This window comes from Bufo gargarizans, chromosome 3, assembly GCF_014858855.1.
Source record: "Bufo gargarizans isolate SCDJY-AF-19 chromosome 3, ASM1485885v1, whole genome shotgun sequence".
Classification (NCBI taxonomy): Eukaryota; Metazoa; Chordata; class Amphibia; order Anura; family Bufonidae; genus Bufo; species Bufo gargarizans.
The window spans coordinates 62,357,100-62,382,332 of record NC_058082.1 but is presented as its reverse complement, the minus strand read 5'-3'; the positions used below and the strand labels follow the sequence as shown (position 1 = coordinate 62,382,332).

General features: G+C 47.1%; 1 protein-coding gene across 1 annotated transcript in view; it reads left to right on the top strand.

The window, feature by feature from the left end:
• Positions 1-823: 823 nt before the first annotated feature.
• Positions 824-25,233, top strand: part of CDK4 (cyclin dependent kinase 4) — a 38,855-nt gene continuing 14,445 nt past the window's right edge. The window contains exons 1-4 of the mRNA XM_044286981.1: positions 824-955; positions 4,826-5,079; positions 20,776-20,911; positions 24,902-25,069. Coding sequence (XP_044142916.1) covers positions 4,862-5,079; positions 20,776-20,911; positions 24,902-25,069 — 522 coding nt within the window. The 5' untranslated portion in view covers positions 824-955; positions 4,826-4,861. The remainder of the gene's footprint in view (positions 956-4,825; positions 5,080-20,775; positions 20,912-24,901; positions 25,070-25,233) is intronic.

Here is a 25,233-nt window from a genome sequence, read left to right as displayed (position 1 = left end):
CCTGACACCCTCCCCTCTTCAGAGCAGGGGGTGCCTGGTTTAATGCTCCAGTTCTCCCATTGACTTGCATTGTAGAGCACCTGAGTGTTGGGAAGTGTTCTACACAAGCACGACCAACACTAGTAATCCGCTAATAAATCTCAAAAACCCCCTTTAACATGTCCGTAATTTTGTTCTGCATTTTGCTGACCCATTCATTTCTATAGGGCAGCACGATGTGCTTCCCGGATACGGAATTGTGGACCCGGAATTCTGTTTCCGAAAAAAATAGAACATATCCTATTCTTGTCCGCATAGGCATATTCTATTAGTGCCGGCGATGTGCAGTCCGCAAAATGTGGAACGCACATTGCCGCGTCCGTGTTCTGCAGATCCGCAAAACACGTTACGGAGGCGTGAACGGACCCTAAAGTAGATGATTCTCTGACACATTCCCTCCTTGCTGCCTGTTATACAAAATATTATAATTATATATTTATTGAAAATTCCCTGACGTAGCCATTTATTTATATTTTTTTTACAGAAACACAGAAGGACAACCACCATCATCCTTGACTGCCAGCCGCAAGTCCTGTCCCCCAGCTTTCCATCATGTCACCTCATGTATGATACTAGTGACAAGAAGTCCCTTCAGGACTCCTGGAAAGCCGGGTCACCTCCCTGACAGAGCTGTGAGGCCGCCATGTCCCCCTCGCCAGACTTTCCCCTCACAGTGCACGGTTATGGCTCCCTGCCTTTCCCTCATATATCACTGTACGGCAGGGCGCCCTCAGCCCGCGGCGGGTCACAGGGGGCGGGCCGCTGACGGGTGAGCTCCAGCCCTCGGGTGGGTGTGAGTTGGGGCAGGAAGTGATTCTGTTGTGTGGGGACTGAATGGTGAGAGCATGTGAGGTGCTGCGGACGGGGAGCCTCTATCGCCATGACTGACCACTGCTGCTGACACTGGAACAGCCGGGTAAGGCTTCCCTACAGCGGTACCGCAGCCTCTGCTCTGCGGAGAGCAGCGGTACCGCGGCCACATGGTGGCTGCTGCCCCGAGGCTAGGCAGTGGGCGCATGCTGGGAGTTGTAGTGCACTGCTAGACACTAGGTGCACACATAGTCAGTATGCGGTAATGGAACAGATGGGACTGAATCCCGAAAAGCCGCACGTCCTGCCATGTTTTATGGAAAGTCCAAGCTTTGAGCTAATGAGAAAAAAAAGTTGTGGCAGGAAGAGGAGGGGTAAGTAACATGGAGGTGGAGGAGAAGAATGCAACTTCATTATCTGCTGGGGTGAGGGGAGGGGGTCCTGTCCTGGCCACCCATGATAAGAGCCCATGTGCCAGGCACAAAAGGACTGTCGCCTGCAGCACGTGTGGGGGCGCTGTGCTGGAGGACGGAGCAGCCAGCTGGAGTGTGAATAGGGGCAGACAGGTGGTCTTCACCAGGATCACTGACAGGAGGTGTAGACCAAGGACTACCCCCATTATCAAAGCATCTTCTCACATATGGACCCCTCAGACGCCATTCCATACGTATAGGTGAGTATCCGCAGCGCCGTGCTGGACTGTTGAGGGTGAGGCCACATACGAGTAGATTTTACGCAGCAGAAATGGTGGGTTTCCGCAGCGAAATCCGCACAAATTGGTCATCGATTTCACCCTGTGCAAGTCAAAAGGGTGAAGTCCATAGCATGAATTGATGTTCCATCAATATAAAATCGGGGATGAGATTTCTTAAAACCGTAACCGCGTTGCCGGTACAGTGCAGTGTCAAAACTTGCATTGTTATATTAACACAAGGCAGATATGGTGCAAAGGCTTGTGCGGCGAATCCACAGCCTTGGGCGGCACCAGCAAATTGGATGAGGTTTTAAGTGAAAAAAAGAAAAATAACCATGGAGTAAATGGACCAGCGATACGGATTTGAAATCTGCACCATGTCGGCATATGCCGCGGTCCTCCATCCCGGATTTCACGCTTTGTAACAGAGAGAGTGAAATCCACCACCATGTGTTTTTTTTTTTTTTTTTTTTTTCTGCCGAAGCCTGGCGAAACTGTGTTACACTTCAGTGGCATTTGGCGCATGCGCAGTGAAGTCAGGTGTTCTGGCCCATGGTCCTCCTGGAAAGCCAGGACAGTGGGACAAATCCGAAATCCAAGACCGCCCACGTGACAGCCGCCGCTTTATAACCCTGATGCTGAGGGACCTCTGTACAATCCTATGCCAGGTCCCCTTTAAACACCGCCGTGCTGCCTGAGTCTCAGGTCCCGGCGCGGAGATGGCTTTTACAGTTTAGAGAGCGCATTTTTTCAGTTCTATTTTTACTGCTTATTCTTTGTCGGCCTGTGATAAGATTTATGTACTGATATTCCCCTAAGGCCTCATGCACACCGCCATATATTCAGTCCGCGTCTGAATCTGTTTGTGGATCGCATTCGACCCAATCATTTCTATACAGATGTGATCTGTGTCCCATAAAAAAACGTCCCATTCTTTTCAGTTTTGCGGACAATAAGGGCTTATGCACACGGCTGTAGCCATTTTCGCAGTCTGCTTAGAGACATATTTTTTTATTTTATTTTATTTTTTATAATTCCTCCACAAATGTCCTATCTTTGTCTACAGTCTAGAATAGGACACGTTCTATCTTTTTTGCGTGGCCGTGTAATGTACATACGGATGTGGAGCGCAAACCACGTGCTGTCCGTATTTTTTGTGGTCCCATTTGAAATGAATGGATCTGCAAAAAATGCAGATCTGATGCGGATCAAAACCACAGTCGTGTGCATGAGCCCTAATAGGCGTTTTTACAATCGCGCAGGACTTGTAGAACTAGAAAGTACAGGACGCCAATGGCCGATATGGGAAAATATGTACCAAGGTATAAAGCCTAAGGCCTCTTTCACATGAACGAGAATTCCGCATGGGTGCAATGCATTCACCTCACCGCACTGAATCCTGACCCATTCATTTCTATGGGGCTGTGTACATGAGCGATGTTTTTCACGCATCACTTGTGCGTTGTGTGAGAATCTCAGTATGTTCTATATTCTGCGTTGGCTTTTTTTACGCAATGCAGGCCGCAAAGTTTTTTTTTAACTTAGCATTCTGTATTAAAGAATGCTATTTTCCATTATAGCCATGTTATAATGGAAAATAATAAAGTGAATGGACCTCCACATCATCTCCTTAGCAACCATCCATGAAAATTGCATAGCATCCGCACTTGCTTGCAGATGCGATTTTTCACGCAGCCCCCTTCACTTCTATGGGGCCTGCGTTGCGTGAAAAATGCAGAATATAGAACATGCATAGAATATAGAACACGGATTTCGCCCTTTGCACACCAATCCGATGCTTCCCGGGTCACTGCTCATCCGCACTTCCTGGTTCATTGCACCACACAGGAAATGACTGCTCAGCCAATCACCGGCCACAGTGGTGACCCGCCTCGGCCAGTCATTGGCTGTGTAGTCACTTCCATTGTGTCCATGTGCACCAGGCAAGTGTTGGAATGGGAGCGGCATGGAGAATGGCAAGGGTGGGTATTAATAATAAAATAAATGTAGCCCATGGTGAGGCTTTGGTAAAACATTTAAGGCTACTTTCACACTTGCGTTCGGGGCTCCGCTTGTGAGTTCCGTTTGAAGGCTCTCACAAGCGTCCCCGAACTGATCCGTCCAGCCCTAATGCATTCTGAGTGGATGCGGATCCGCTCAGAATGCATCAGTATGGCTCCGTCTGTCCTCCGCTCAGCAGGCGGACACCTGAACGCTGCTTGCAGCGTTCGGGTGTCCGCCTGGCCGTGCGGAGGCAAACGGATCCGTCCAGACTTACAATGTAAGTCAATGGGGACGGATCCGTTTGAAGTTGACACAGTATGGCTCAATTTTCAAACGGATCCATCCCCCATTGACTTTCAATGTAAAGTAAAAACGGATCCGTTTGCACTATCATGAACAAAAAATTTTTTTTTTTTTTTTTTTGTTCATGGTAATGCAAACGGATCTATTCTGAACGGAGCCACCGTCTGCATTAATATGAGCGGATCCGTTCAGAACGGATCCGATCAAACGCTAGTGTGAAAGTAGCCTTAGACATACCGTAACTATTGTAGTTCGGGTGAATGACGGTTGTGTGCGCAATGTGGACCAACTAAAGGGATTGTTTTATGAAGTCAATCCTTGTTCATGTTCCTTATTTGTGCATATGGACAACATGGGGGTAGTGTTCACTGCTTGATTCGGTCGCCTAAATTATCATTGGGGGGAGATCATGCCTTATAAATGGAGATCTGCTGCTCAGAATCAATGGATACGTATGGGGACTGCAGTAGCCATTGCTCGTCACATGAGCCAGCTCCTGCCCCAACGGTCCCAGGAATCTACATCTACAGAGTTCATGATTAAAAGGGTTCTCCCAAATTAACGTATAAAAACTAATATATAGAACATGACAATCTCTTTTTAACAGACTTAGAACCAGCGCTGTACCTCACGTGGATCCAGAGATCTCCACTTTCATTGCTGTAATTCTGCTATTTTTATTTCAAAATGGCAGCTTAGAGGGTGTGCACTTTCTCAGGGAGCGTGTCCTGTCTGCTGCAGCCGGTTGCAGTTGAAGGATGGAACTGAACATGTGCTTCGGTGAGCAGGACAGAGAAATAAGAACAAGAGCAAACAGCAGGTGGCGCTATACAGATAGATTGCAGTGAATAACGCACTGGCTACATGCAAAGACAAAAGTATTCCGATCCAGGCGCTGGTTTGAACATGGTTATTGCAGTGCAATCCTCTAGTGACTTGTGTGATGAATAACCAGTGTTTTTATTGCCTTTCCAGGAGGAGATCTATAGAATAAGTCACGTGCCGAGGAATATGGCTAAAGAGCTCCGGGGGCAGTATGAACCCGTTGCAGAAATTGGCGTCGGAGCCTATGGAACCGTGTATAAGGCCCGGGACTTACAGAGTGGGAAGTTTGTAGCCCTTAAAAACGTGCGCGTTCAGACCAACGAGAATGGTCTCCCCCTGTCTACGGTCAGGGAAGTAGCGCTGCTGAAACGCCTGGAGCACTTCGACCATCCGAATATTGTCAAGTGAGTAAACCACATGAAAGGCGTTGTCACCTCTGCTCCTTTCTCAAGAAAGGTGTGCCTGCAAGGGTGTGCTGAAAGAAACCAATGAGTAATGTGGTGTTAAAAATCTAATCTCTCTTTTTTTTAATTTTTTATAGCTTTTATTATACATTCAGCAAATAACACTTATCATGTAGAGAACGTTAATACAAGCCACTTACTAATGTATTGTGATTGTCCATAGTGCCTCCTTTGCTGGCTGGATTAATTTTTCTATCCCACATACACTGCTCATTTCCATGGTTACGACCACCTGAAGTCCAGCAGCAGTGGTCGCGCTTGCAAACTATAGGAAAAAGTGCCCGCCTCTCTGGTGGCTGGGACAATAGGAGCACATATAGGCTGGTGCTTTTTCCTATAGTGTGCAAGCACGACCACTGCTGATGGATTACATGGTGGTCGTGACTGTGGAAATGAGCAGTGTATAATGCGATGGAAAAATTAATCCAGCCAGCAAAGGAAGCAATATGGACAGTCACAATACATTAGTAAGTGGCTTCTATAAACTTCCTCTACTTAAAAACTATTAGCTGAAGTGAGACAATCCCTTTAATGTTACCCACATTGTAGTTTGGATCTCTGAGAATCCTTTTGCTGAACCCAGAGTGCCAGGCTGGTTGATTCCCATGCAAATGGAGATCTACTACTGGTCAAGGAGAAACTCCTTGAGTCTTTACTAAGTCTGCAGATTTCAAAATTAGTCTGTTGTGATGTCCGTGACGTGACTTGGGTCCGCATTTCAATACATTCGTTTTTTTGGATTTTGTGTATAGAGCTGAGGACATAGGTTGCTAGATGGCTGCTAGCACATCCGCAATACCCAGTCCCCATAGCTCTGTGTGCTTTTGTGTAAAAAATAATAATAAAAAAATACGATTTGATACATATGCAAATTAACCTGCGATGAGTCCTGTCCTGTTCTGCTGGACAACTCTGTATCGGTACCTACATAAAATGATCATAGGCCACCTTTGGACACCACTTGTTATTAAGAAATAGTCCCACCCTGTATTACATTGGCCTTATATAGTCCATTGTTGGATTATAGATGCTCATTAATAGTAGGAGAACCGTAAAATCATGGATGCATTATAAAATTTAAGGGAACCTGTCACCTGGATTTTGGGTCTAGAGCTGAGGACATGGGTTGCTAGATGTCCGCTAGCACATCCGCAATACCCAGTTCCATAGCTCTGTGTGCTTTTATTGTGTAAAAAAAACGATTTGATACATATGCAAATGAACCTGAAATGAGTCCTGTCCCTGACTCATCTCACGTACACGACTAATTTTTCTACAGTCGTTTTTTTTTTTACACAATAAAAGCACACAGAGCTATGGGGATGTGCTAGCAGCCATCTAGCAACCCATGTCCTCAGCTCTAAACACAAAATCCCGGTGACAGGTTCTCCCTTTAAACTTGGCAAAAATTGTTGCAAATCAGATCGTATGCCAGATTTTGCCCGATAATTCCATGGTTTGCAGTCTGTTCATAGCAAGAGATGTGCGCCTTTTAGTAAATTTGGTGCATTTTACTCCTAAGTATGGCTTAAAGGGGTTGTCCAGGCATTAATATTGTCAGGGTAGTTCATCCATATCAGATACCCGGCACTCCCGATACTCACCTGTCCTCTGTGCGAGCGCTACTTCCTCTCCATTACATTTGGAAGTGCAGTACTTGTAATTACACTACGCCACCGCTCCACACAAGACAATGCGTAGTGTAAAGACCAAGAAGCGGCACTCGCATGGAGCGCCGCCACCTCCTCAAACAGCTTGTCAGTGAGGGTGCCAGGTGTCGGACACCCGCTGATCTGATATTGATGACCTATCCTGACCATAGGTCTTCAGTATTAATGGCTGGACAACCCAGTCCTGGTAAATCTCTCCTTTGGTTCCTATGGTAGCCTACAGATTTCTACCCTGTCTCTGCTTGGATGGCACTGAAGCTAGGCACACACATGAGATGGCTAAAAGCGGTTAGCCACCCTAAGTATCAAAAATCCAAAGTGCCCCAGACAATAGCCCAAACCATGAAGTATTTATATCCTGTGACATGTACCGGCTATATATCATTTTTCTAACCTGTTCACCATGACATGCCTCCCTGGAGGAGCTCCTCAGACCGGCTGTGTGGGGGGAGCGGCGGCAAAGTGAAAGTAAATATCCCAGCATGCATTGCAGCAAGCATGTTCAGAGGAGCGGTCACATGACATCCCCGCCCACCTGTGTTTCTATAGAGACAAGAGCCCCTCAGATAATATCAATAACTGCTGTACAGACATAGCAATAGAAAGAACGTTCCAGTCCCAGCGGTAAAGAGAAGGTATTACCCGTCCCACACAGGAATGTGATGCTAATGTATCACACATATGTTGCTGGGGGGGCCCCGTTCATAAATTTGCTGTGGGGCCCTGTATATACAGTGTACAGGGGAGTCTGACGTCTATGTATATACAGTGTACAGGGTATACGGGGGGGGGGGGGGGGGTCACACCACTTACCACATCACTTGCCACATCACTTGCCACATCACTTGCCACATCACTTGCCACATCACTTGCCACATCACTTACCACATCACTTAATGGAGGGTCACACATCTCTATATACAGAATACAGTGGGGGGGGGGGTCACACCAGTATATACAGTGTACAGTGGGGGGTGTCACATATCACTATATACAGTGTGCTGGAAGGAGAGGGCACACATTTACAGATAAGACCAGTTACTGCTGCAGATATCACTGGGGGTTAAAGCTCCTGAACTGTTGGTCTGGCCCCTCCAGCCCTGCACAGCGAGGAGAGGCAGAAAGCACCTCTGATACAAGCAGGGTGCTTTAGGACCCAGTCAGCAGCACACTCCTTCAGGCATGGACAAGGAAGCTCCTCCATGGCATCTGCAGGGATGGACAGACAGGTAGCTGTGAGAGCAGGCCAGGAGGGGGCGTGGCTTCCAATAGCAGGGAAAACCAGGCAGATCTGCTTAAAGGGAACCTGTCACCAGTTTTATGGTGTCCTAACTAAGGACAACCTAAATAAGTGACTGATTTTCTTAGCAAAATGCTGGGTCACTTTCTTTAATTGACCCAGTCAATCTGCCAACATCTGGTATTGAAAAGCTCCAGCTGATAATGATGAGTCATGAATATTCATGAGCTCCTGACTCTCCCCGCCCACCTGCTGCTGAATGACAGTTTGTTTCCATAGGAATCAGCAGCAGGTGGGCAGGGGAGTGGCTATAGCTCTGAATTAAATATACGCTGGACTCAATGACATCACGCCGGACTCGAATCAGCTCATTAGCATGCGGCATGCGGCATCTTTGTGTGTATATTATGAGGTAACTATCTGTCACACCAGTAAGTGAATACATCTAAGGTACTTTTTAGTAGTTTAATGATTGTATATAATTAGATTATAATCAAATATCCACATGACAGGTTCCCTTTAAGAAGATATATTAGTAAGTGTAATATCTCCCACCTTTCTTTACAGTTGTAATAAATGCTAACAGAGTGGCCAACCCTTTAATCATTGGCCACCTCCCCTGCTCCTCCTATTGAGCTCAGCTGAGCAGGTAGTGGATGGCGAGAGAGGAGAAGGCTGCTTCCTTCTGGCAATGGCTTGTCTTTGGAGAACAAAAGGATTGGACAATTGAATGTGCCCGATCCTCATCTCCCCAACATTGGCCACCTTTTGAGGGAGTTGTCGCAAACCTTTCCTCCTGGCCTGACCGGCAAAACAGAAGCATACTTACCTGCTCCTCGCTGTTGGGTCCTGGCTTTTCTGCTTCCCAGCCCTGGCTACCTCTCAGGTCCACGCTGTTAACCTCTACTTTGACGCTGCCACAGTGGTTACCTGCTCCCCTTGTGTCAGGTCAGTTTGTCATGTGACGCAAAGAGGGCGGGTCACCACTAGGGTTGTTGCGATACCCAAATTTTGATTTGATTTCGATACCATAAAAAAGTATTACAATACTCAATACCATTCAATACCACGCGGAAAAAAAAAACACCAAAAAAGCCGCGTGCAGTCCGCATTAAAAAAAATTGTGAATTGCGCAGTTTTAATTAATTAATTTTTTCTGTTCCGGCGTTCACCGCATAGGATTTTTCTTTTTTTTAATAGTTTGGACTTTTCGGACGTGGCGATATGTTTATTTATTGTTTATATATTTTATATGTAAAATTGGAAAAGGGGGCGATTTTATACTTAATAATTTGTTGGGGTTTTTTTTTGTTTTTGTTTTTTTACTTTTTATTTAAGAACTAATCCCCCAGGCTAGAACCTGGGATCTTTTCATCCCTTGTCCTATTCACCCTAATAGAGATCTATCAGGGTGAACAGGACCTCACACTCTCCCTGCTGCCCTGTGCATAGGTCACGCAGCAGCAGGGAGATAACCATGGCAGCCAGGGCTTTAGTAGCATCCTGGCTGCCATGGTAACCTATCAGAGCCCCAGGATTACACTGCTGGGCCTCCGATCAGAAGCTGCCACTGCCACCAATGAGGAGAAGGGGAGGGAACCCTGTGGCCACTGCCATCAACGTTTTTAGGCTACTTTCACACTCGCGTTTTAGCTTTCCGTTTGTGAGGGCTCTCACAAGCGGTCCAAAACGGATCAGTTTTGCCCTAATGCATTCTAAATGGAAAAGTATCCGCTCAGAATGCATCAGTTTGCCTCAGTTAAGTCTCCATTCCGCTCTGAAGGTGGACACCAAAACATTGCCTGCAGCGTTTTGCTGTCCACTTATCGAAACTGAGCCAACCGCCCTGACACACAATGTAAGTAAATGGGGACGGATCCGTTTTCTCTGACACAATAGAAAACTGATCCGTCCTCCATTGACTTTCAATGGAGTTCATGACGGATCCGTCTTGGCAATGTTACAGATAATAAAACTGGATCCATTCATGACGGATGCATGCTGTAGTATTATTGTAACGCATCCGTTTTTGCAGATCGATAACAGATCCGAGTTTACAAGTGTGAAAGTAGCCTTTTTACTGGGGGTGGGGGTGGGCACACTGCACCACCAATGATAATTAACCTTTAATACAGGAGGAGGGTGCCGGCAGCAGAATCGCATAGCTGGGAGCTGTGATCAGCGGCGGTTAACCGCTTAGGTGCCGCACCTGAGGGGTTAACTGCCGCTGATCGCGGCCATGCGATTCTGCTGCCGGCACCTGTATTTGTATTAGGCGTCAAATTTCATTGGTGGCGCAGTGCGCCTGCCCCTCCTACACCCCTCTCTCTTATTGGCAGCAGCGGCACAGGGGGAGGGAGAGTGACTCTTTTTCCCCTGTGCTGCTGAGGAGAACACGATGCGCGCTGCATGTGCTAGGCTGCGCAGTAGCGAAGCGTAGTATCGATGAATGTCAAATCCCGGTATTGTATCAATACTGGAACAAAAGTATTGATTGGGTATCAATATCTCGATACCCGCAACAACCCTAGTCACCACTATAGCCAGTGATTGCCTGCAGCGGCATCATGGTAAAGTTGACAACGGGGGAACTTAGAGTGGCAACCTAGGCCAGGAAGTGGAGGAGACTGGACCCAGCGACTGGGTGGAAGTAAGTATGCTTCCCTTTGCCAACCCCTTTAGGAGGAAATTCTAGGAAAAATACTAATATTCTGTCCATTATCACTTAACTCAGTTTATGTGCTGTGGGTGTTTTTGAGATCTAAAGAAGTTAAAATCCAAGGTGATCTACTTAAAGGGATTCTGTCACCAAGTTTTGGGCTATAGAGCTGCGGACATGGACGGCTAGATCGCCGCTAGCATGTCCGCAATATACCTGTCCTATAGGGCTGTGTGCTTTTATTTTCTTTAAAAAAGGATTTTAGAGATATGTAAATTAGTCTTGTAGGTGTCCAAGGGGCTGTACTAACCTTCCTGGAGCCCAGCCGTGCCCGCCTGTGAAGGAGCCCAGCACCGAATCTCCTCCTCTCATCAATGATAGATTGCCGTAATTTCGCGATGCGCAGCGCCGGTATAGTGTTCCTTCCCTGTGCCGGCATCAGCCTTTGGGGAAAGAACTGCGCATGCGCGAGATTACGGCAATCTATAGTTGATGAAAGGAGGAGAGTCGGAGGACATAGGCGGTGCTGGGCTCCTTCACAGGGTGGAGTGGCTGGGCACCAGGAAGGTTAGTGCAGCCCCTTGGACACCTACAAGACTAATTTACATATCTCTAAAATCCTTTTTAAAGAAAATAAAAGCACACAGCCCTATAGGACAGGTATATTGTGGACATGCTAGCGGCTATCTAGCCGTGCATGTCCGCATCTCTATAGCCCAAAACTTGGTGACAGAATCCCTTTAAGCTTCTATTACACAGGCAGATTTTCTGCCAGATGATTGCTGACAAGCGTTTGTAGTAATGCTCGTTAGCGATTATCTGGCAGTGTAAGGCTAGGTCTACACGACGACATTTGTCGCACCACAATAAGTCGCGGCAATGTCGCGTGTCAATTTTATAATGGCAGTCTATGGTGTGTGGATTTTTTGCGACTGTTGTGTCGCAGTCGCAACATGTTGCAGTGCGACACCATACACTGCCATTACAAAAATGGTGCAACAAAATGTTGCGCGACAAATGTCGTTGTGTAGACCTAGCCTTATACTGCTGCCGATTACCGCATGAGCGAGCAGCATGCTGAAAGATCCTGATTTGCCGGTGGTAGATCGTGCTGTGTAATCACTATCTGCTGCCTGCAAATAACTGCGCACTATCTGCATGTAATGGGAGTGGTCTCCTCCGCTAGTGAGCAGGCAATTGCTGGGAGGGAACACTTACCTCCTGACACATAGCATGATTCTGCAGGCTATTTAATACAGCCTTTAGGCCCCTTTCACACGGGCGTGACGGCTTAGGTCCGGATACGTTCAGTGAAACTCACACCATTTTGTAAGCAATTCAGTCAGTTTTGTCTGCGATTGCGTTCAGTTTTTTCCCCCACGGGTGCAATGCGTTTTGATGCGTTTTTCACGTGTGTGATAAAAAACTGCAGTTCTCCTAGAAACCGTCAGTGAAAAACTCATCGCACCCGCACTTGCTTCCGGATACAATGCGTTTTTCACTGAAGCCCCATTCACTTCCATGGGACCAGGGCTGCGTGAAAAACGCTGAATATAGAACATGCTGCGTTTTTCACGCAACGCAGAACTGATGAGTGAAAAAAAACGCTCATGTACACAGACCCATTGAAAGGACTGGGTCAGGATTCAGTGCGGGCGCTATGCGTTCACGTCACGCTTTGCCTCCGCTCAGAAAACTGGCTCGTGTAATAGGGGCCTTAGATAGAGCTGTTCAGCTGTAATGGCGGTCATTGGAGGAGGGAAGAAGAGACTGTCCACTCTGACTAGCTGTGACAGCTCCATCAGACAGATCCGGACGAGGACTCTGCTGGGGTATATTGAGGTTCAGTGCTGCATTTATGACACTACAGATATCTCAGTCTGCAAGAAAGCTTGAATGAAACCCCAGCTATGAAGAGAGGCAGATTAGACATTTTTGAGGAGTTTAGTGGTTTTCGGGATGAGACCACACGGTGCACGTGAACTCGTGGCTAAGCTACCACCAGATGCACGTCATTTACTGACATTCGCCACCACATACGGGCCTGGTTTGGCAGTGTGCATTCAGCTGTATCCTGTGGTCTCATGCACACGGGCATATTTTCTTTCCGTGTCCGTTCCTTTTTTTTCGGGGGGGGGGGGGGCGGGCTGTATGCAGAACCATTCATTTGAATGTGCATTCTGTTTCCGTATGTCCGTTCCGCAAAAATATAGAACTTATTACTGTCCGCATTATGGACAAGGATAGGACAGTTCTATTAGGGGCCAGCTGTTCCATTCCAGAAAAAAATATGGAATGCACACGGACATCATCTGTATTTTTTGCGGACCACAAAATACATGCGGTCCTATGCATAAGCCCCTTAGGCTACGTGTTCAGATGGAAGACTCGGATTCCGCGCCATTGAAAATGGTCAAAAATGAAACATTCCCCCCCCCCCAAACTGTGTTAAAAATGCATCAGGTTTTTTACAGCACTGAAAATCCTCATAACTTTTTTTTTTTTTTTTTATTGTAAAAATGGGTGCAGCTTTGTAGTGAATCTTGCAGAACTTGTCAACCTTCCTGTAACACAAGTGACTCGGTCAGCTCACATGCCACACCTGTAATGTCCCATTTTTAAGCCAATGTTTAGATTTCAGACCCACCTGTATTGAATGACCTGGTGCACGTATAATTTTATATCACCCTTACTGCTGACCTATGGGGGCAAATAGCACAATAGGGAAATATGCTTATTAAAATGGCATATGTGCCCCTTACAATAGGTGCCATTCTAGGATCCAGTGGCCTAAGAATGATGCTTGGACCTGAGGCACCTGCTTTATACTACAAACACTTAGCTGAATGAAATCTTTTGGTTGGAGAGAGGACACAGAGGGTTAAAGGCTTTTTGAGGGACAAAATGCATGAAGGCAGTTAAAATAATAAAACAAATACTTACTCTCCTTCTGTAGACCACTCCACTCCAGCACCGCCATTCTGTGATTTATTGTTTTGGTTGCAGAGGTGACGTCCCATCTACTGCCGTGGTCAATCACTCGCCTCAGCGGTGTATGGCACAAGACGGGTGGCGGAGAGGATGGGAGGGTGGTGCTGTATCGGAGTGGGCTCCGGAACTTTTAACTGCCTTCCTGCAGTCTGACCTCCACAAATTGGAGCTTGGGCAACGCCTTTAAGGCAAAAACCTAGGTTTTGCATCTGGTGTGCAAAACAAAAGCAGTAAAACAAAAAATAAAATAAAAATGAGTTTCCTACAGGCATTAAAAGGACAGGTAGATACGTGTATGTGCCCACTGCTTCTTCTTAGGATGTACTCCTTTCCTTGCATTAAAGAAACCTGAAACACAGAAGATGTTTCAAGGCACTGTAATTACACTGCTACAAGAAAGAAGGCGCGCAGTTATACACTGAAGAGGACGCAGCGCTCTCACAAGCTCCTCGGGTTGATCGAAGGGGACTCTCGCCCATCTGATATTGATGACTTGGGCTTAAGGTCCTTTTAGATGAGACAATTTAGAAGCGTTTACTCGTCAGTGGAGGAGATCGCTCTATCTACATGCAGTGATCTCCTCCACAGTATGGGGAGGAATGATGGCTAATATAATGGTTGGTCCCCATACAGACTTGTCGTTTGCGGGCAGCAAAGTCCTGTTTAGACTGCACAATCTGCTGCCGCCAATAGCGTTTCGCTTGTTCATTGGGTAATCGGCGGCCTCTTTACACCGCCAGCTGATCGCTAACGAGCTTTCCTATGAACGCTTGTTAGTGATTATCTGACCGATTCTCGGCCCTTATTCACACAGTCAATGTTTGATCAGTGATTTTCATCAGAGATTGTGAGACCCAATCCTGGTTTTAGCTCACAATAACTGATTGAAATCCCTGACGTGTGAATAAGGAGTAAGGACGGTGACACTGCACAACCCCTTTAAGCCCCTTCTCTTTGCTGAGTCTCCAGCCAAGATGGAAGACCTCGTCAGGTTAACCCCTTCGTTCTCTGCAAGGCTTCTGTAAGGCCTCTTGCATGCAGCCGTTCCGTGCAGGGGCACTATCCGTGCGGCTGCTGCGACGGATCCAGACCCATTCAACTTGATCCGTCCGCACTGTAAGAAAATAGAAGATGTGAATGGGAGCACACGGCCGGTGCCTGCGGATCCGCTGTTTGCATGAGGACTAAGCATGTTTGTGTCAGGATGATGCAGAACGTTCTGCAGACTGACAACCAGGGAGGGCGGGAGATCTCTCACTTCTAGCATTCATTTCTAGCTCTTGTGTTCCTTTAAATATGGTAACTTTGAGAAGCTTCACTGCTCTTATGCAGGTAATGGAAGCCGATGACCTTCATACGCTATATGAATATGTGGTCGGTTTGCTGGTTGAACACTCCTGACTCTGCAAAAATTACCGAGAAAAAGCTGAATTTTACATCCTGACTCATGCAGTGAGAGGGCTAAAGAGCGCGGTCTCGCATAACCTAAGACTTTCCATGCATATTTGCAGTGGACCACAATGAAGCCGAGATATGCCTGGGTGACCAAAGCTATGCGTCTTATGTTGGTTCCCACACTGTCAGCTTTGAGAAGGGCAGAATTTCGTCTCTCTGCTGTCTGGTGATTGTCACTTGCACATACAGGAGGCAGATTACAGTCTCCTTCTGTGTGAGTCTTACCATGGACATTTATATGTATCACAGTGGAAGTGATCCTGAAATTTGTGACTTCTCCTATTCTAGGCATATTTCCAACCCAGACGGGGAGAATTGCATGCCACGTTGCCGTTGTGTGGGCAGTGATGCAACTTTGTCTATGTATTGTCCGATCAAACATTTTGCAATGCTCCCCCAGGGTCGCAGTGTCACCAGGTCCCTGTTGCATCTTCGACAATCCTCAGGGTCCTGCTTTTCTTGGGTCACTTTCTCACAGTCAGGATTTTGCACTGTTAGAGAACTCTATAGAGAGAGAGAGAATAGGAAGGTGTCAATGCACGTGTGCAGCTCTTGGGACCAACAGAAATAGCCAAGTAAGGGCCTATTCACACAACCGCATGGTGTGTTGCGGACCACAGAACACTGGCAGTTTGACCTCTGCATTCACAGTGTCCTAGCACAGTCATTGCCCACATGCGTCCTGTACATTCACAGTGTACTAGCACTAGTCATTGCCCCTCGCGTGCTGTACATTCACAGTGTCCTAGCACTCGTCATTGCCCCTCGCGTCCTGTACATTCACAGTGTCCTAGCACTCGTCATTGCCCACATGCATCCTGTACATTCACAGTGTACTAGCACTAGTCATTGCCCCTCGCGTGCTGTACATTCACAGTGTCCTAGCACTCGTCATTGCCCCTCGCGTCCTGTACATTTACAGTGTCCTAGCACTCGTCATTGCCCCTCGCGCCCTGTACATTTACAGTGTCCTAGCACTCGTCATTGCCCCTCGCGTGCTGTACATTCACAGTGTCCTAGCACTCGTCATTGCCCCTCGCGTGCTGTACATTCACAGTGTCCTAGCACTCGTCATTGCCCCTCGCGCCCTGTACATTCACAGTGTCCTGGCACTCGTCATTGCCCCTCGCGTGCTGTACATTCGCAGTGTCCTAGCACTCGTCATTGCCTCTCGGGTCCTGTACATTCACAGTGTCCTAGCACTCGTCATTGTCTCTCGGGTCCTGTACATTCACAGTGTCCTAGCACTCGTCATTGCCCCTCGCGTGCTGTACATTCACAGTGTCCTAGCACTCGTCATTGCCCCTCCCGCCCTGTACATTCACAGTGTCCTAGCCCTCGGGTCCTGTACATTCACAGTGTCCTAGCACTCGTCATTGCCCCTCGCGCCCTGTACATTCACAGTGTCCTAGCACTCGTCATTGCCCCTCGCGCCCTGTACATTCACAGTGTCCTAGCACTCGTCATTGCCCCTCGCGCCCTGTACATTCACAGTGTCCTAGCACTCGCCATTGCCCCTCGCGCCCTGTACATTCACAGTGTCCTAGCACTCGTCATTGCCTCTCGCGCCCTGTACATTCACAGTGTCCTAGCACTCGTCATTGCCTCTCGCGCCCTGTACATTCACAGTGTCCTAGCACTCGTCATTGCCCCTCGCGCCCTGTACATTCACAGTGTCCTAGCACTCGTCATTGCCTCTCGCGCCCTGTACATTCACAGTGTCCTAGCACTCGTCATTGCCTCTCGCGCCCTGTACATTTACAGTGTCCTAGCACTCGTCATTGCCTCTCGGGTCCTGTACATTCACAGTGTCCTAGCACTCGTCATTGCCCCTCGCGTCCTGTACATTCACAGTGTCCTAGCACTCGTCATTGCCCCTCGGGTCCTGTACATTCACAGTGTCCTAGCACTCGTCTTTTCCCCTCGCGCCCTGTACATTCACAGTGTCCTAGCACTCGTCATTGTCTCTCGGGTCCTGTACATTCACAGTGTCCTAGCACTCGTCTTTTCCCCTCGCGCCCTGTACATTCACAGTGTCCTAGCACTCGTCATTGCCCCTCGGGTCCTGTACATTCACAGTGTCCTAGCACTCGTCTTTTCCCCTCGCGCCCTGTACATTCACAGTGTCCTAGCACTCGTCATTGTCTCTCGGGTCCTGTACATTCACAGTGTCCTAGCACTCGTCTTTTCCCCTCGCGCCCTGTACATTCACAGTGTCCTAGCACTCGTCATTGCCCCTCGGGTCCTGTACATTCACAGTGTCCTAGCACTCGTCTTTTCCCCTCGCGCCCTGTACATTCACAGTGTCCTAGCACTCGTCATTGTCTCTCGGGTCCTGTACATTCACAGTGTCCTAGCACTCGTCATTGCCCCTCGCGTGCTGTACATTCAGTGTCCTAGCACTCGTCATTGCCCCTCGCGCCCTGTACATTCACAGTGTCCTAGCACTCGTCATTGCCCCTCGCGTGCTGTACATTCACAGTGTCCTAGCACTCGTCATTGCCCCTCGGGTCCTGTACATTCACAGTGTCCTAGCACTCGTCATTGCCCCTCGGGTCCTGTACATTCACAGTGTCCTAGCACTCGTCTTTTCCCCTCGCGCCCTGTACATTCACAGTGTCCTAGCACTCGTCATTGTCTCTCGGGTCCTGTACATTCACAGTGTCCTAGCACTCGTCTTTGCCCCTCGCGCCCTGTACATTCACAGTGTCCTAGCACTCGTCATTGTCTCTCGGGTCCTGTACATTCACAGTGTCCTAGCACTCGTCTTTGCCCCTCGGGTCCTGTACATTCACAGTGTCCTAGCACTCGTCATTGCCCCTCGCGTGCTGTACATTCACAGTGTCCTAGCACTCGTCATTGCCCCTCGCGTGCTGTACATTCACAGTGTCCTAGCACTCGTCATTGCCCCTCGCGTCCTGTACATTCAGTGTCCTAGCACTCGTCATTGCCCCTCGGGTCCTGTACATTCACAGTGTCCTAGCACTCGTCATTGCCCCTCGGGTCCTGTACATTCACAGTGTCCTAGCACTCGTCATTGCCCCTCGGGTCCTGTACATTCACAGTGTCCTAGCACTCGTCATTGCCCCTCGGGTCCTGTACATTCACAGTGTCCTAGCACTCGTCATTGCCTCTCGGGTCCTGTACATTCACAGTGTCCTAGCACTCGTCATTGCCCCTCGGGTCCTGTACATTCACAGTGTCCTAGCACTCGTCATTCATAGTCTCATTGGAAGGTCATTGCCCTTTGACCTAATTTATATTAGTGCTCCGTTCCTCTGGCAGATGTACACGGCGCACAGAGCAGCGCTCCCCTGTAATTCAGGCTTCTTATGCTAATGATTGGCTTCAGTACAGTGTGTCAATGTGGTCTTTTTGAAGGTCCACACAAAGGAGAAGCCTTGCATCCAAGCGTGAAGCCACCGCTATAGAGCATTCATTCTGACTTTCTAAAAGGAAGTAACATAGTTTGCTTGTCATTATTTTTGGCACCAGTACCTGACATGTTCTCTTTTGTGTCTTTCACCCCTCATGTAGCAGGTTAAGGACAGCTGCTCTTTTTTTGCAATGTGATATGGTAATTATTATAATATTTTTTCCAGTTGCAGTTTAATTGTAGCAGCAATTTACGGTATGCAAAAGTTGATCTCAATGACTTGGTGCTGAAAGTCTCTGCTGTCGGGGAAAACCCAGGACTGACTGCTTTCCCTACAGAGACGCAGCAGTGGAGAAGAATCTCCTTAAAGGGGTTGTCCTACCATTAATATTGATGACCTATCATCAGGATAGGTCATCAATATCTGATCTGTGGGGGTCCGACACCCGGGATCCCAGCCGATCAGCTGTTTGAAGAGGAGGCAGCTCTCGATGCGAGCGCGCGTCCTGTTCATTACCAAACCTGCCAGAACCTCCATGCAGTTGATTGCAGTATGAGGCCTCGTTCACATTTCCGTGTCCGTTTGATATCTGTGGAAAATCCGTCCGTGTTTCATCCATGAAGGTATCCATGTAGAATTGGTCCGTATCTATTTTTTTGTCCTCCATGTGGCATATATATAATTTTTTTTTATTTTTTTTATTATTTTTCATTTTTATTCATTAATTTTCAGAGGATCTCCTACCAATGGTCCGTGAAGCAATGACAGAACATGGATGCCATCCATGTTGTGTCAGTGTTTTTCCACAGACCCATAGACTTATAAAGGCGTGTTTGGTCCACATCACGGACCAAAGAAGTGCATCCTACCATGATCCCGTGGCAGGATGTGTGAGCAAACACATTAAAGGTCAATGAGTACGTGTGCGGTCAATGGAGAACACGGACAGCGCACTGTGATTCACTAAGGGGGTATTTTGGTCTGGTTCAGTAAGGGTTAAAGAGCAACAAAGCCACTCGGGTAGCGGTGAGCGTATTTACCTTGTGCCTTATGTAGCTGGTGACCTGTGCATCCTATCTCATGTACTTGATAAGCAGCTTCCATATTCCGGTAATTGTGGCTTTATCTCTGAAGCACAGTCTGTCACGTTCCTTTATCTTGAGCGAATACAAAACTTAAAAAAAACAAAAACGACCAAAAAGGTAGGACAAGTCATATTGCCTTAGTGGCAGTGTATTTCATTTCTGCCTTAATTTCCTTGTAACGTCCTCGTCACTTATTGCGGGCAATTGTCACCTTGTTTGGAAGCGCCGACGGATTCTACGGGTGTTGCACGTCACCTTGTATATCGGACATGTAAAGGCGCAGGTAGCAAAGTGAGACGCCCAGGAAACACAGATTTAATCATAATAGGACCCACACATGAGACTGTACAGTGACACTAGTGCACAGGAAACCAAGATTTCAGGTGTTGCTTGAAATGCCTATTTAGTGGGCCTGTGCCCTCTGCTCCCATTCATGGTCCGGAGGTTCACAGCCTTTGCAGGTCTCGAGCCACTATTTTAAAGGCGGTGCTCAGCCTCCCTGAATATTAAACGTGAAAGTGCGTGCCAGTTGTGGCTAAATGACATAGGGGCGCATGCAGCTGCCTCGAGAGCCACTGGATGAGGAACACTGATCCAGGCCAAAAAATTTGTTCGTTTATTAAAAGAGCAGATCACATAACCTCTTTCCAACCATCGTACGGTTATGCTTTTGAAGACTTTGAAGGGGCGCACTCTCCTTATAATGCACAGTGGCTCGCTCAGAGGTTAGCAGTTGTCTTCCAGCTGTGGGTTCAAGTCCGACCAAGGTCAACATCTGCATGGAGTATGTTCTCCCCATGTTTGTGTAGGTTTCCTCACACACTCCAAAAACATGCTATTTCCAGGATATGCAATCACTGTCGGGTACGGCCAAGCCAAGCCCCGCTCACCAGCAGCAGCCAATAGCTGCACCATTTTGCCACAAAATTGGGTGGCCATTGGTTGTGGCCTGGCTGCATAACCTGTAGGATGAAAAACCCTTAGCTTCTTGTATGTATGACCGCTTAACATAAAGTTGCATTTCAGATCTTGACACTAATCAGACCAGTGTAACCTTAACAGTCAATATGATGACAGGTGTAAACCGTATCCTATGACTTACCTGAAGAACCACAGGAGGGAATTGAACAGTAATTTTGCGTTTTCTATCTTTTTCTAGGCTAATGGATGTTTGCGCTTCTGCCCGGACTGACAGAGAAACAAAAGTCACCTTAGTTTTTGAGCACGTGGACCAAGACCTAAAGACTTATTTGAATAAAGTTCCTCCTCCTGGCTTGCCTCTTGAAACCATTAAGGTAGGTCTTCTGTCCACTCTAATGTCCACCAGCATCGTAGAAGCGTTATTTTTTTTTCTTTGAAAGAAATTGCACATAGACCTGAATTTATTTTATTTACACACACACACACATCCACACTTGCCGTATTTTTTCTAAGAAGCACTGACATTTAAATTGTCTTATAAAGCAAAAAATACGGTATAAAATATTACTTTGTGCACTGACTTTAACGGCTATAGCAATGTTGAATCCTTCACAGTGAGTGTCTGTACCTACAGTGGCCCTTGGCTCAGATCAGATGGAAGGTATCCCTCTCTGACATTCATATTCTATTATCTCTTGCACTTAAAAGGGTTCTCTGAGAATTAAGACTTTCCGTAGTGCCCGCATCCTTCCTCTGTAACGGATCCAGCCCTCTGCACTGACTCGTATCCATGCTCCGGTCCCTGGACTTTTTACATCTGGTGGGTCAGCCAGTAACTGGCTTCAGCGGTGATTTGTCTCTTGTGGCTATGTCACCGCTGAAGCGATTTAGTGGCTGCGGCAGAGCATATGACCATGCACCGCTAAGTGTGAACAGTCCAAAGTCCCGAGCATGGATTTAAGGGACTCGGTGCGGAGGACTGAATCGGCAGGTATCAATCTTCTATTTACAGAGGAATTACAGAAAAAGTCTTTATTCCTGGAGAACCCCTTTTAAACAGGTATCAATTCTTATAATATAAGTATTTTGACGAGTTGCACACCCACAGAGTCTCCTCAAGAAGAACCGGTACCTCCAAGAGGCATCAAAGGCGTCTCATCCAGGCAGCCAGTAGCCCGCTTTTTTTTTTTTTTATCCTTTATCTTCCTTTATCTCATGGAGCTGTTCCTGAAAATAAAAATTCTCCATGTACCGCTGGTTACACAAAGAAGTACAATCGGATCAGTAAAGCGCACTGAGTTTTCTTCCCCTTAAAGGCCTCGCCTAAGAAAATGTTAAGACTTATTGGAAGGAAATGTGGAATAAGTGATCTGGCTGAATTGTCAATGCGGCTTTTGTGCCTTGTGTGCATCCGGAATGCTGCTTTTGTGAGACTGTATGTACTGTATGCGGACGATGAGCTTTGATTCCTAAATGAGCGTGGAGATTCCTTGGATTAGTTGACCTGGAAGTTGTGGAGAATGTTGATTGGACAAGGAGCCTCCTTCCCGTTGATTGAGTTTTCATTAGAACAATGAGTGTGAGTCATGGGCAGATGAGGCCGAGCAGCTGCAGCCGCGCTCAATGCTGTTTGTTTTACGGCTGGCTTGATATTCAGTAACCTCTTACTGCCTTTTACTGACGTCCTGCTCCGGAGAAGCCTCCAGGAAAATACTGGAGATGGTGTGTGCTGGAGTTTAACGGCGCTTGTACAAATTGCCAAGTGTTTCCCCATTTTTAGCACTTGCTTAAGACTTGCATGTTTTTTCACTTTTTTTCTCTATGCCTCGTTTAACCAGCTAATGACTAGACTTCCACATATTATTTTGTTAGTTTCAGTACAATTCCTTTAAAGGCGTCATCAGAAAATGACCATGTTTTTTATACTTTAAAAGAAAAAATCCTAACATTATGCAGTTTTTGCACTGACCTCAAGACTTAAAATATGCCAAGACCTCTCCTGTTATGTACTGAAAAAAGGGATGCAAATGAGCTCTTAACACGCTCTGCCTCTGATGCCACCAGATGTAAGGCAGCTATCCTGTAAGTCAACGTTCGACCCTTTAAATAGGCCTTGAGACATGACTTGGATAATAAATAAGCCAGCATCTCATCTGCAGACAGCTGTTTCGGGGTTATTGCCCCGGTAGCTTTGTTTTGTCCAGGTAGCTTTTCAGTAACCATCTTATTTTCATCACTGGTAGGATGACAATGACAAGTAACAACTCTGTATAGATAACAAGGGATCCACCATTCACAATAGGCGATATGACATCTTATCTGCTCCCTCCTGACCTCTGCATAGGTCATAGAGGATGCCTAGAAAACTCTCCCATAGAAGTCACTGAGGTCCCCTTCTGATCATTGTGTCTATGGCCCATGGGGCTGCTCTCTAAGGCTGGGTTCACACCTGAGCGTTTTACAGCGCGTTCCTACGCGCTGTAAAACGCACAACAGGCAAGAACCAATGATTCCCTATGGGAATGGTTCTCACCTGAGCGTTTTACAGCGCGTACGATCGCGCTGTAAAACGCCCGACGCTCAAACAAGTGCTTGAGCTTTTTTTTGGCCGTTTGTCGCGCGTTCCCGCACATAGAAATTCGGGAACGCGCGACAATGTGTGAACGCCAGTCTCTGTATGCGCGATTGTAAACGCCCGTACAATCGCGCATACAGAGCGCTTGTTTCAGAACGCTCAGGTCTGAACCCAGCGTAAGAGAAGGAAATGTTAAGATATTTTTGGTCTAGTGGCCAGTGCAAAAACTACATGATTTTAGGATAGTTTTTTTTAAAATATACTGATGTGTAAAATAAAAATAAAAAATCTAAAATGTATGTGTTTAAGACTTGGTGGTCTTTTGATAATCTGAAAAATATACATTTTTCAAGTGAAGGCTTGATTGGCATCTGCCCTGAAGAAGGCGATGTTCACAGTCTTTTTCCACACCGATCTGAGCTCGTCCCCTTTGTTTTCAATGGTGATCTGTTCTGCCCTGCATTGAGCTGTGGATTTCATCAGGTCAGAATTTAAAGATGTGTCCACAGGGGACATGTCCATTCTTGGCACTGTTTCCATATAGAAATTGTTCTTTGGTCGGGGCACGTGGATCCGAGGCATTCATATTACACATCTGTGACTGAAATCACCGGCTCGCCCTCAGATTTCTGCTGAAATGTCATACTTTTCAGAGGTCTATATAAAATAATCTGAGCATAGCCTTAAAGGGATTATCCGGTAAATTATAATCCTCAGGACAGGTAATCATTATCAGATCGGCAGGGTCCTCCTGAGATCACCCACGATCAGCTGTTGCAGGGAGCTCACAGAGCACAGCGCAGTACGTTGTATAGTGGCAGTGCTTGGTATTGCAGTTTAGCCATATTCTTTTCTATGAGGCTGAGCTGTAACTAGACCAGGTGACCGATGTACGGTGACGTCACATGGCCTAGGAAGAGGCTGTAGCGTTATTGAGTACCCGGCCTCTTCTAATAGCTGATTGGCGGGGGTCCCGGGCATCAGACCTTTGCAGATCTGGTATCAATGACCTGTCCTGAGGATAGGCCACCAGTATCTATTCTGTGATAACCCCTTTAAGTTAAAGGCTGTCCAGTAATAATGGCCATTACAACTTACCTGACTTATAACATGTCTGTGCATCTTAGGCTACTTTCACACTGGCGTTTTGGTTTCCGTTTGTGAGATCCGTTCAGGGCTCTCAGAAGCGGTCCAAAACGGATCAGTTTTTCCCTATTGGATTCTGAACGGAGGCAAACTGATGCATTCTGAGCGGATCTTTTTCCATTCGGTCTCCATTCCGCTCTGGAGGCGGACACCAAAACACTGCTTGCAGCATTTTGCTGTCCACCTGACGAAGCGAAGCCAAACAGATCTGTCCTGGCACACAGTGTAAGTCAATGGTGACGGATCCGTTTTCTCTGACAGAATCTGGCACGATAGAAAACAGATCCATCCCCCATTGACTTTCAATGGTGTTTAAGACAGATCCGTCATGGCTATAGAAGACGTAATACAACGGATCTGTTCATGACGGATGCATGCGGTTGTATCATTGTAATGGAGGTGTTTTTGCAGATCCATGACGGATCCACAAAAAACGCTAATGTGAAAGTATCCTTATATGTAGATGCAATAAAAATACACCTGATAAGAGCGGCATATTAGGACAGGTATGCTGGAGATAACGTATCTCCTGGATGGGATTAATATTCAGTGGAAGATGACCACCTAGCATGGTGTAGTTCCGTGGTCTTCCTCGGGGGTTCTCTGTATACTGGTTCTTATGTTCTCGTTTTTCCATCTGCAGAACCTAATGAGGCAGTTCCTCTCTGGCCTAGAATTCCTCCATTTGAACTGTATTGTGCACCGCGACCTGAAGCCAGAAAATATCCTGGTGACCAGCTGTGGACAGGTTAAGCTAGCCGATTTTGGCCTTGCGCGGATTTACAGCTGTCAGATGGCACTAACCCCTGTGGTAAGTAACCTTATCTAGTGTACACGGCAGCTGCGCTACCACCACTCCTGTGCACGTGGGGCCACGGTTGGGAATGGCTTTGTGGATGACTTTCTTAGGCCACTTTAACATGAGCGATACAGATTGTTTCAGGATCTGTTCAGGAAACAGATGGTTTTGTACAC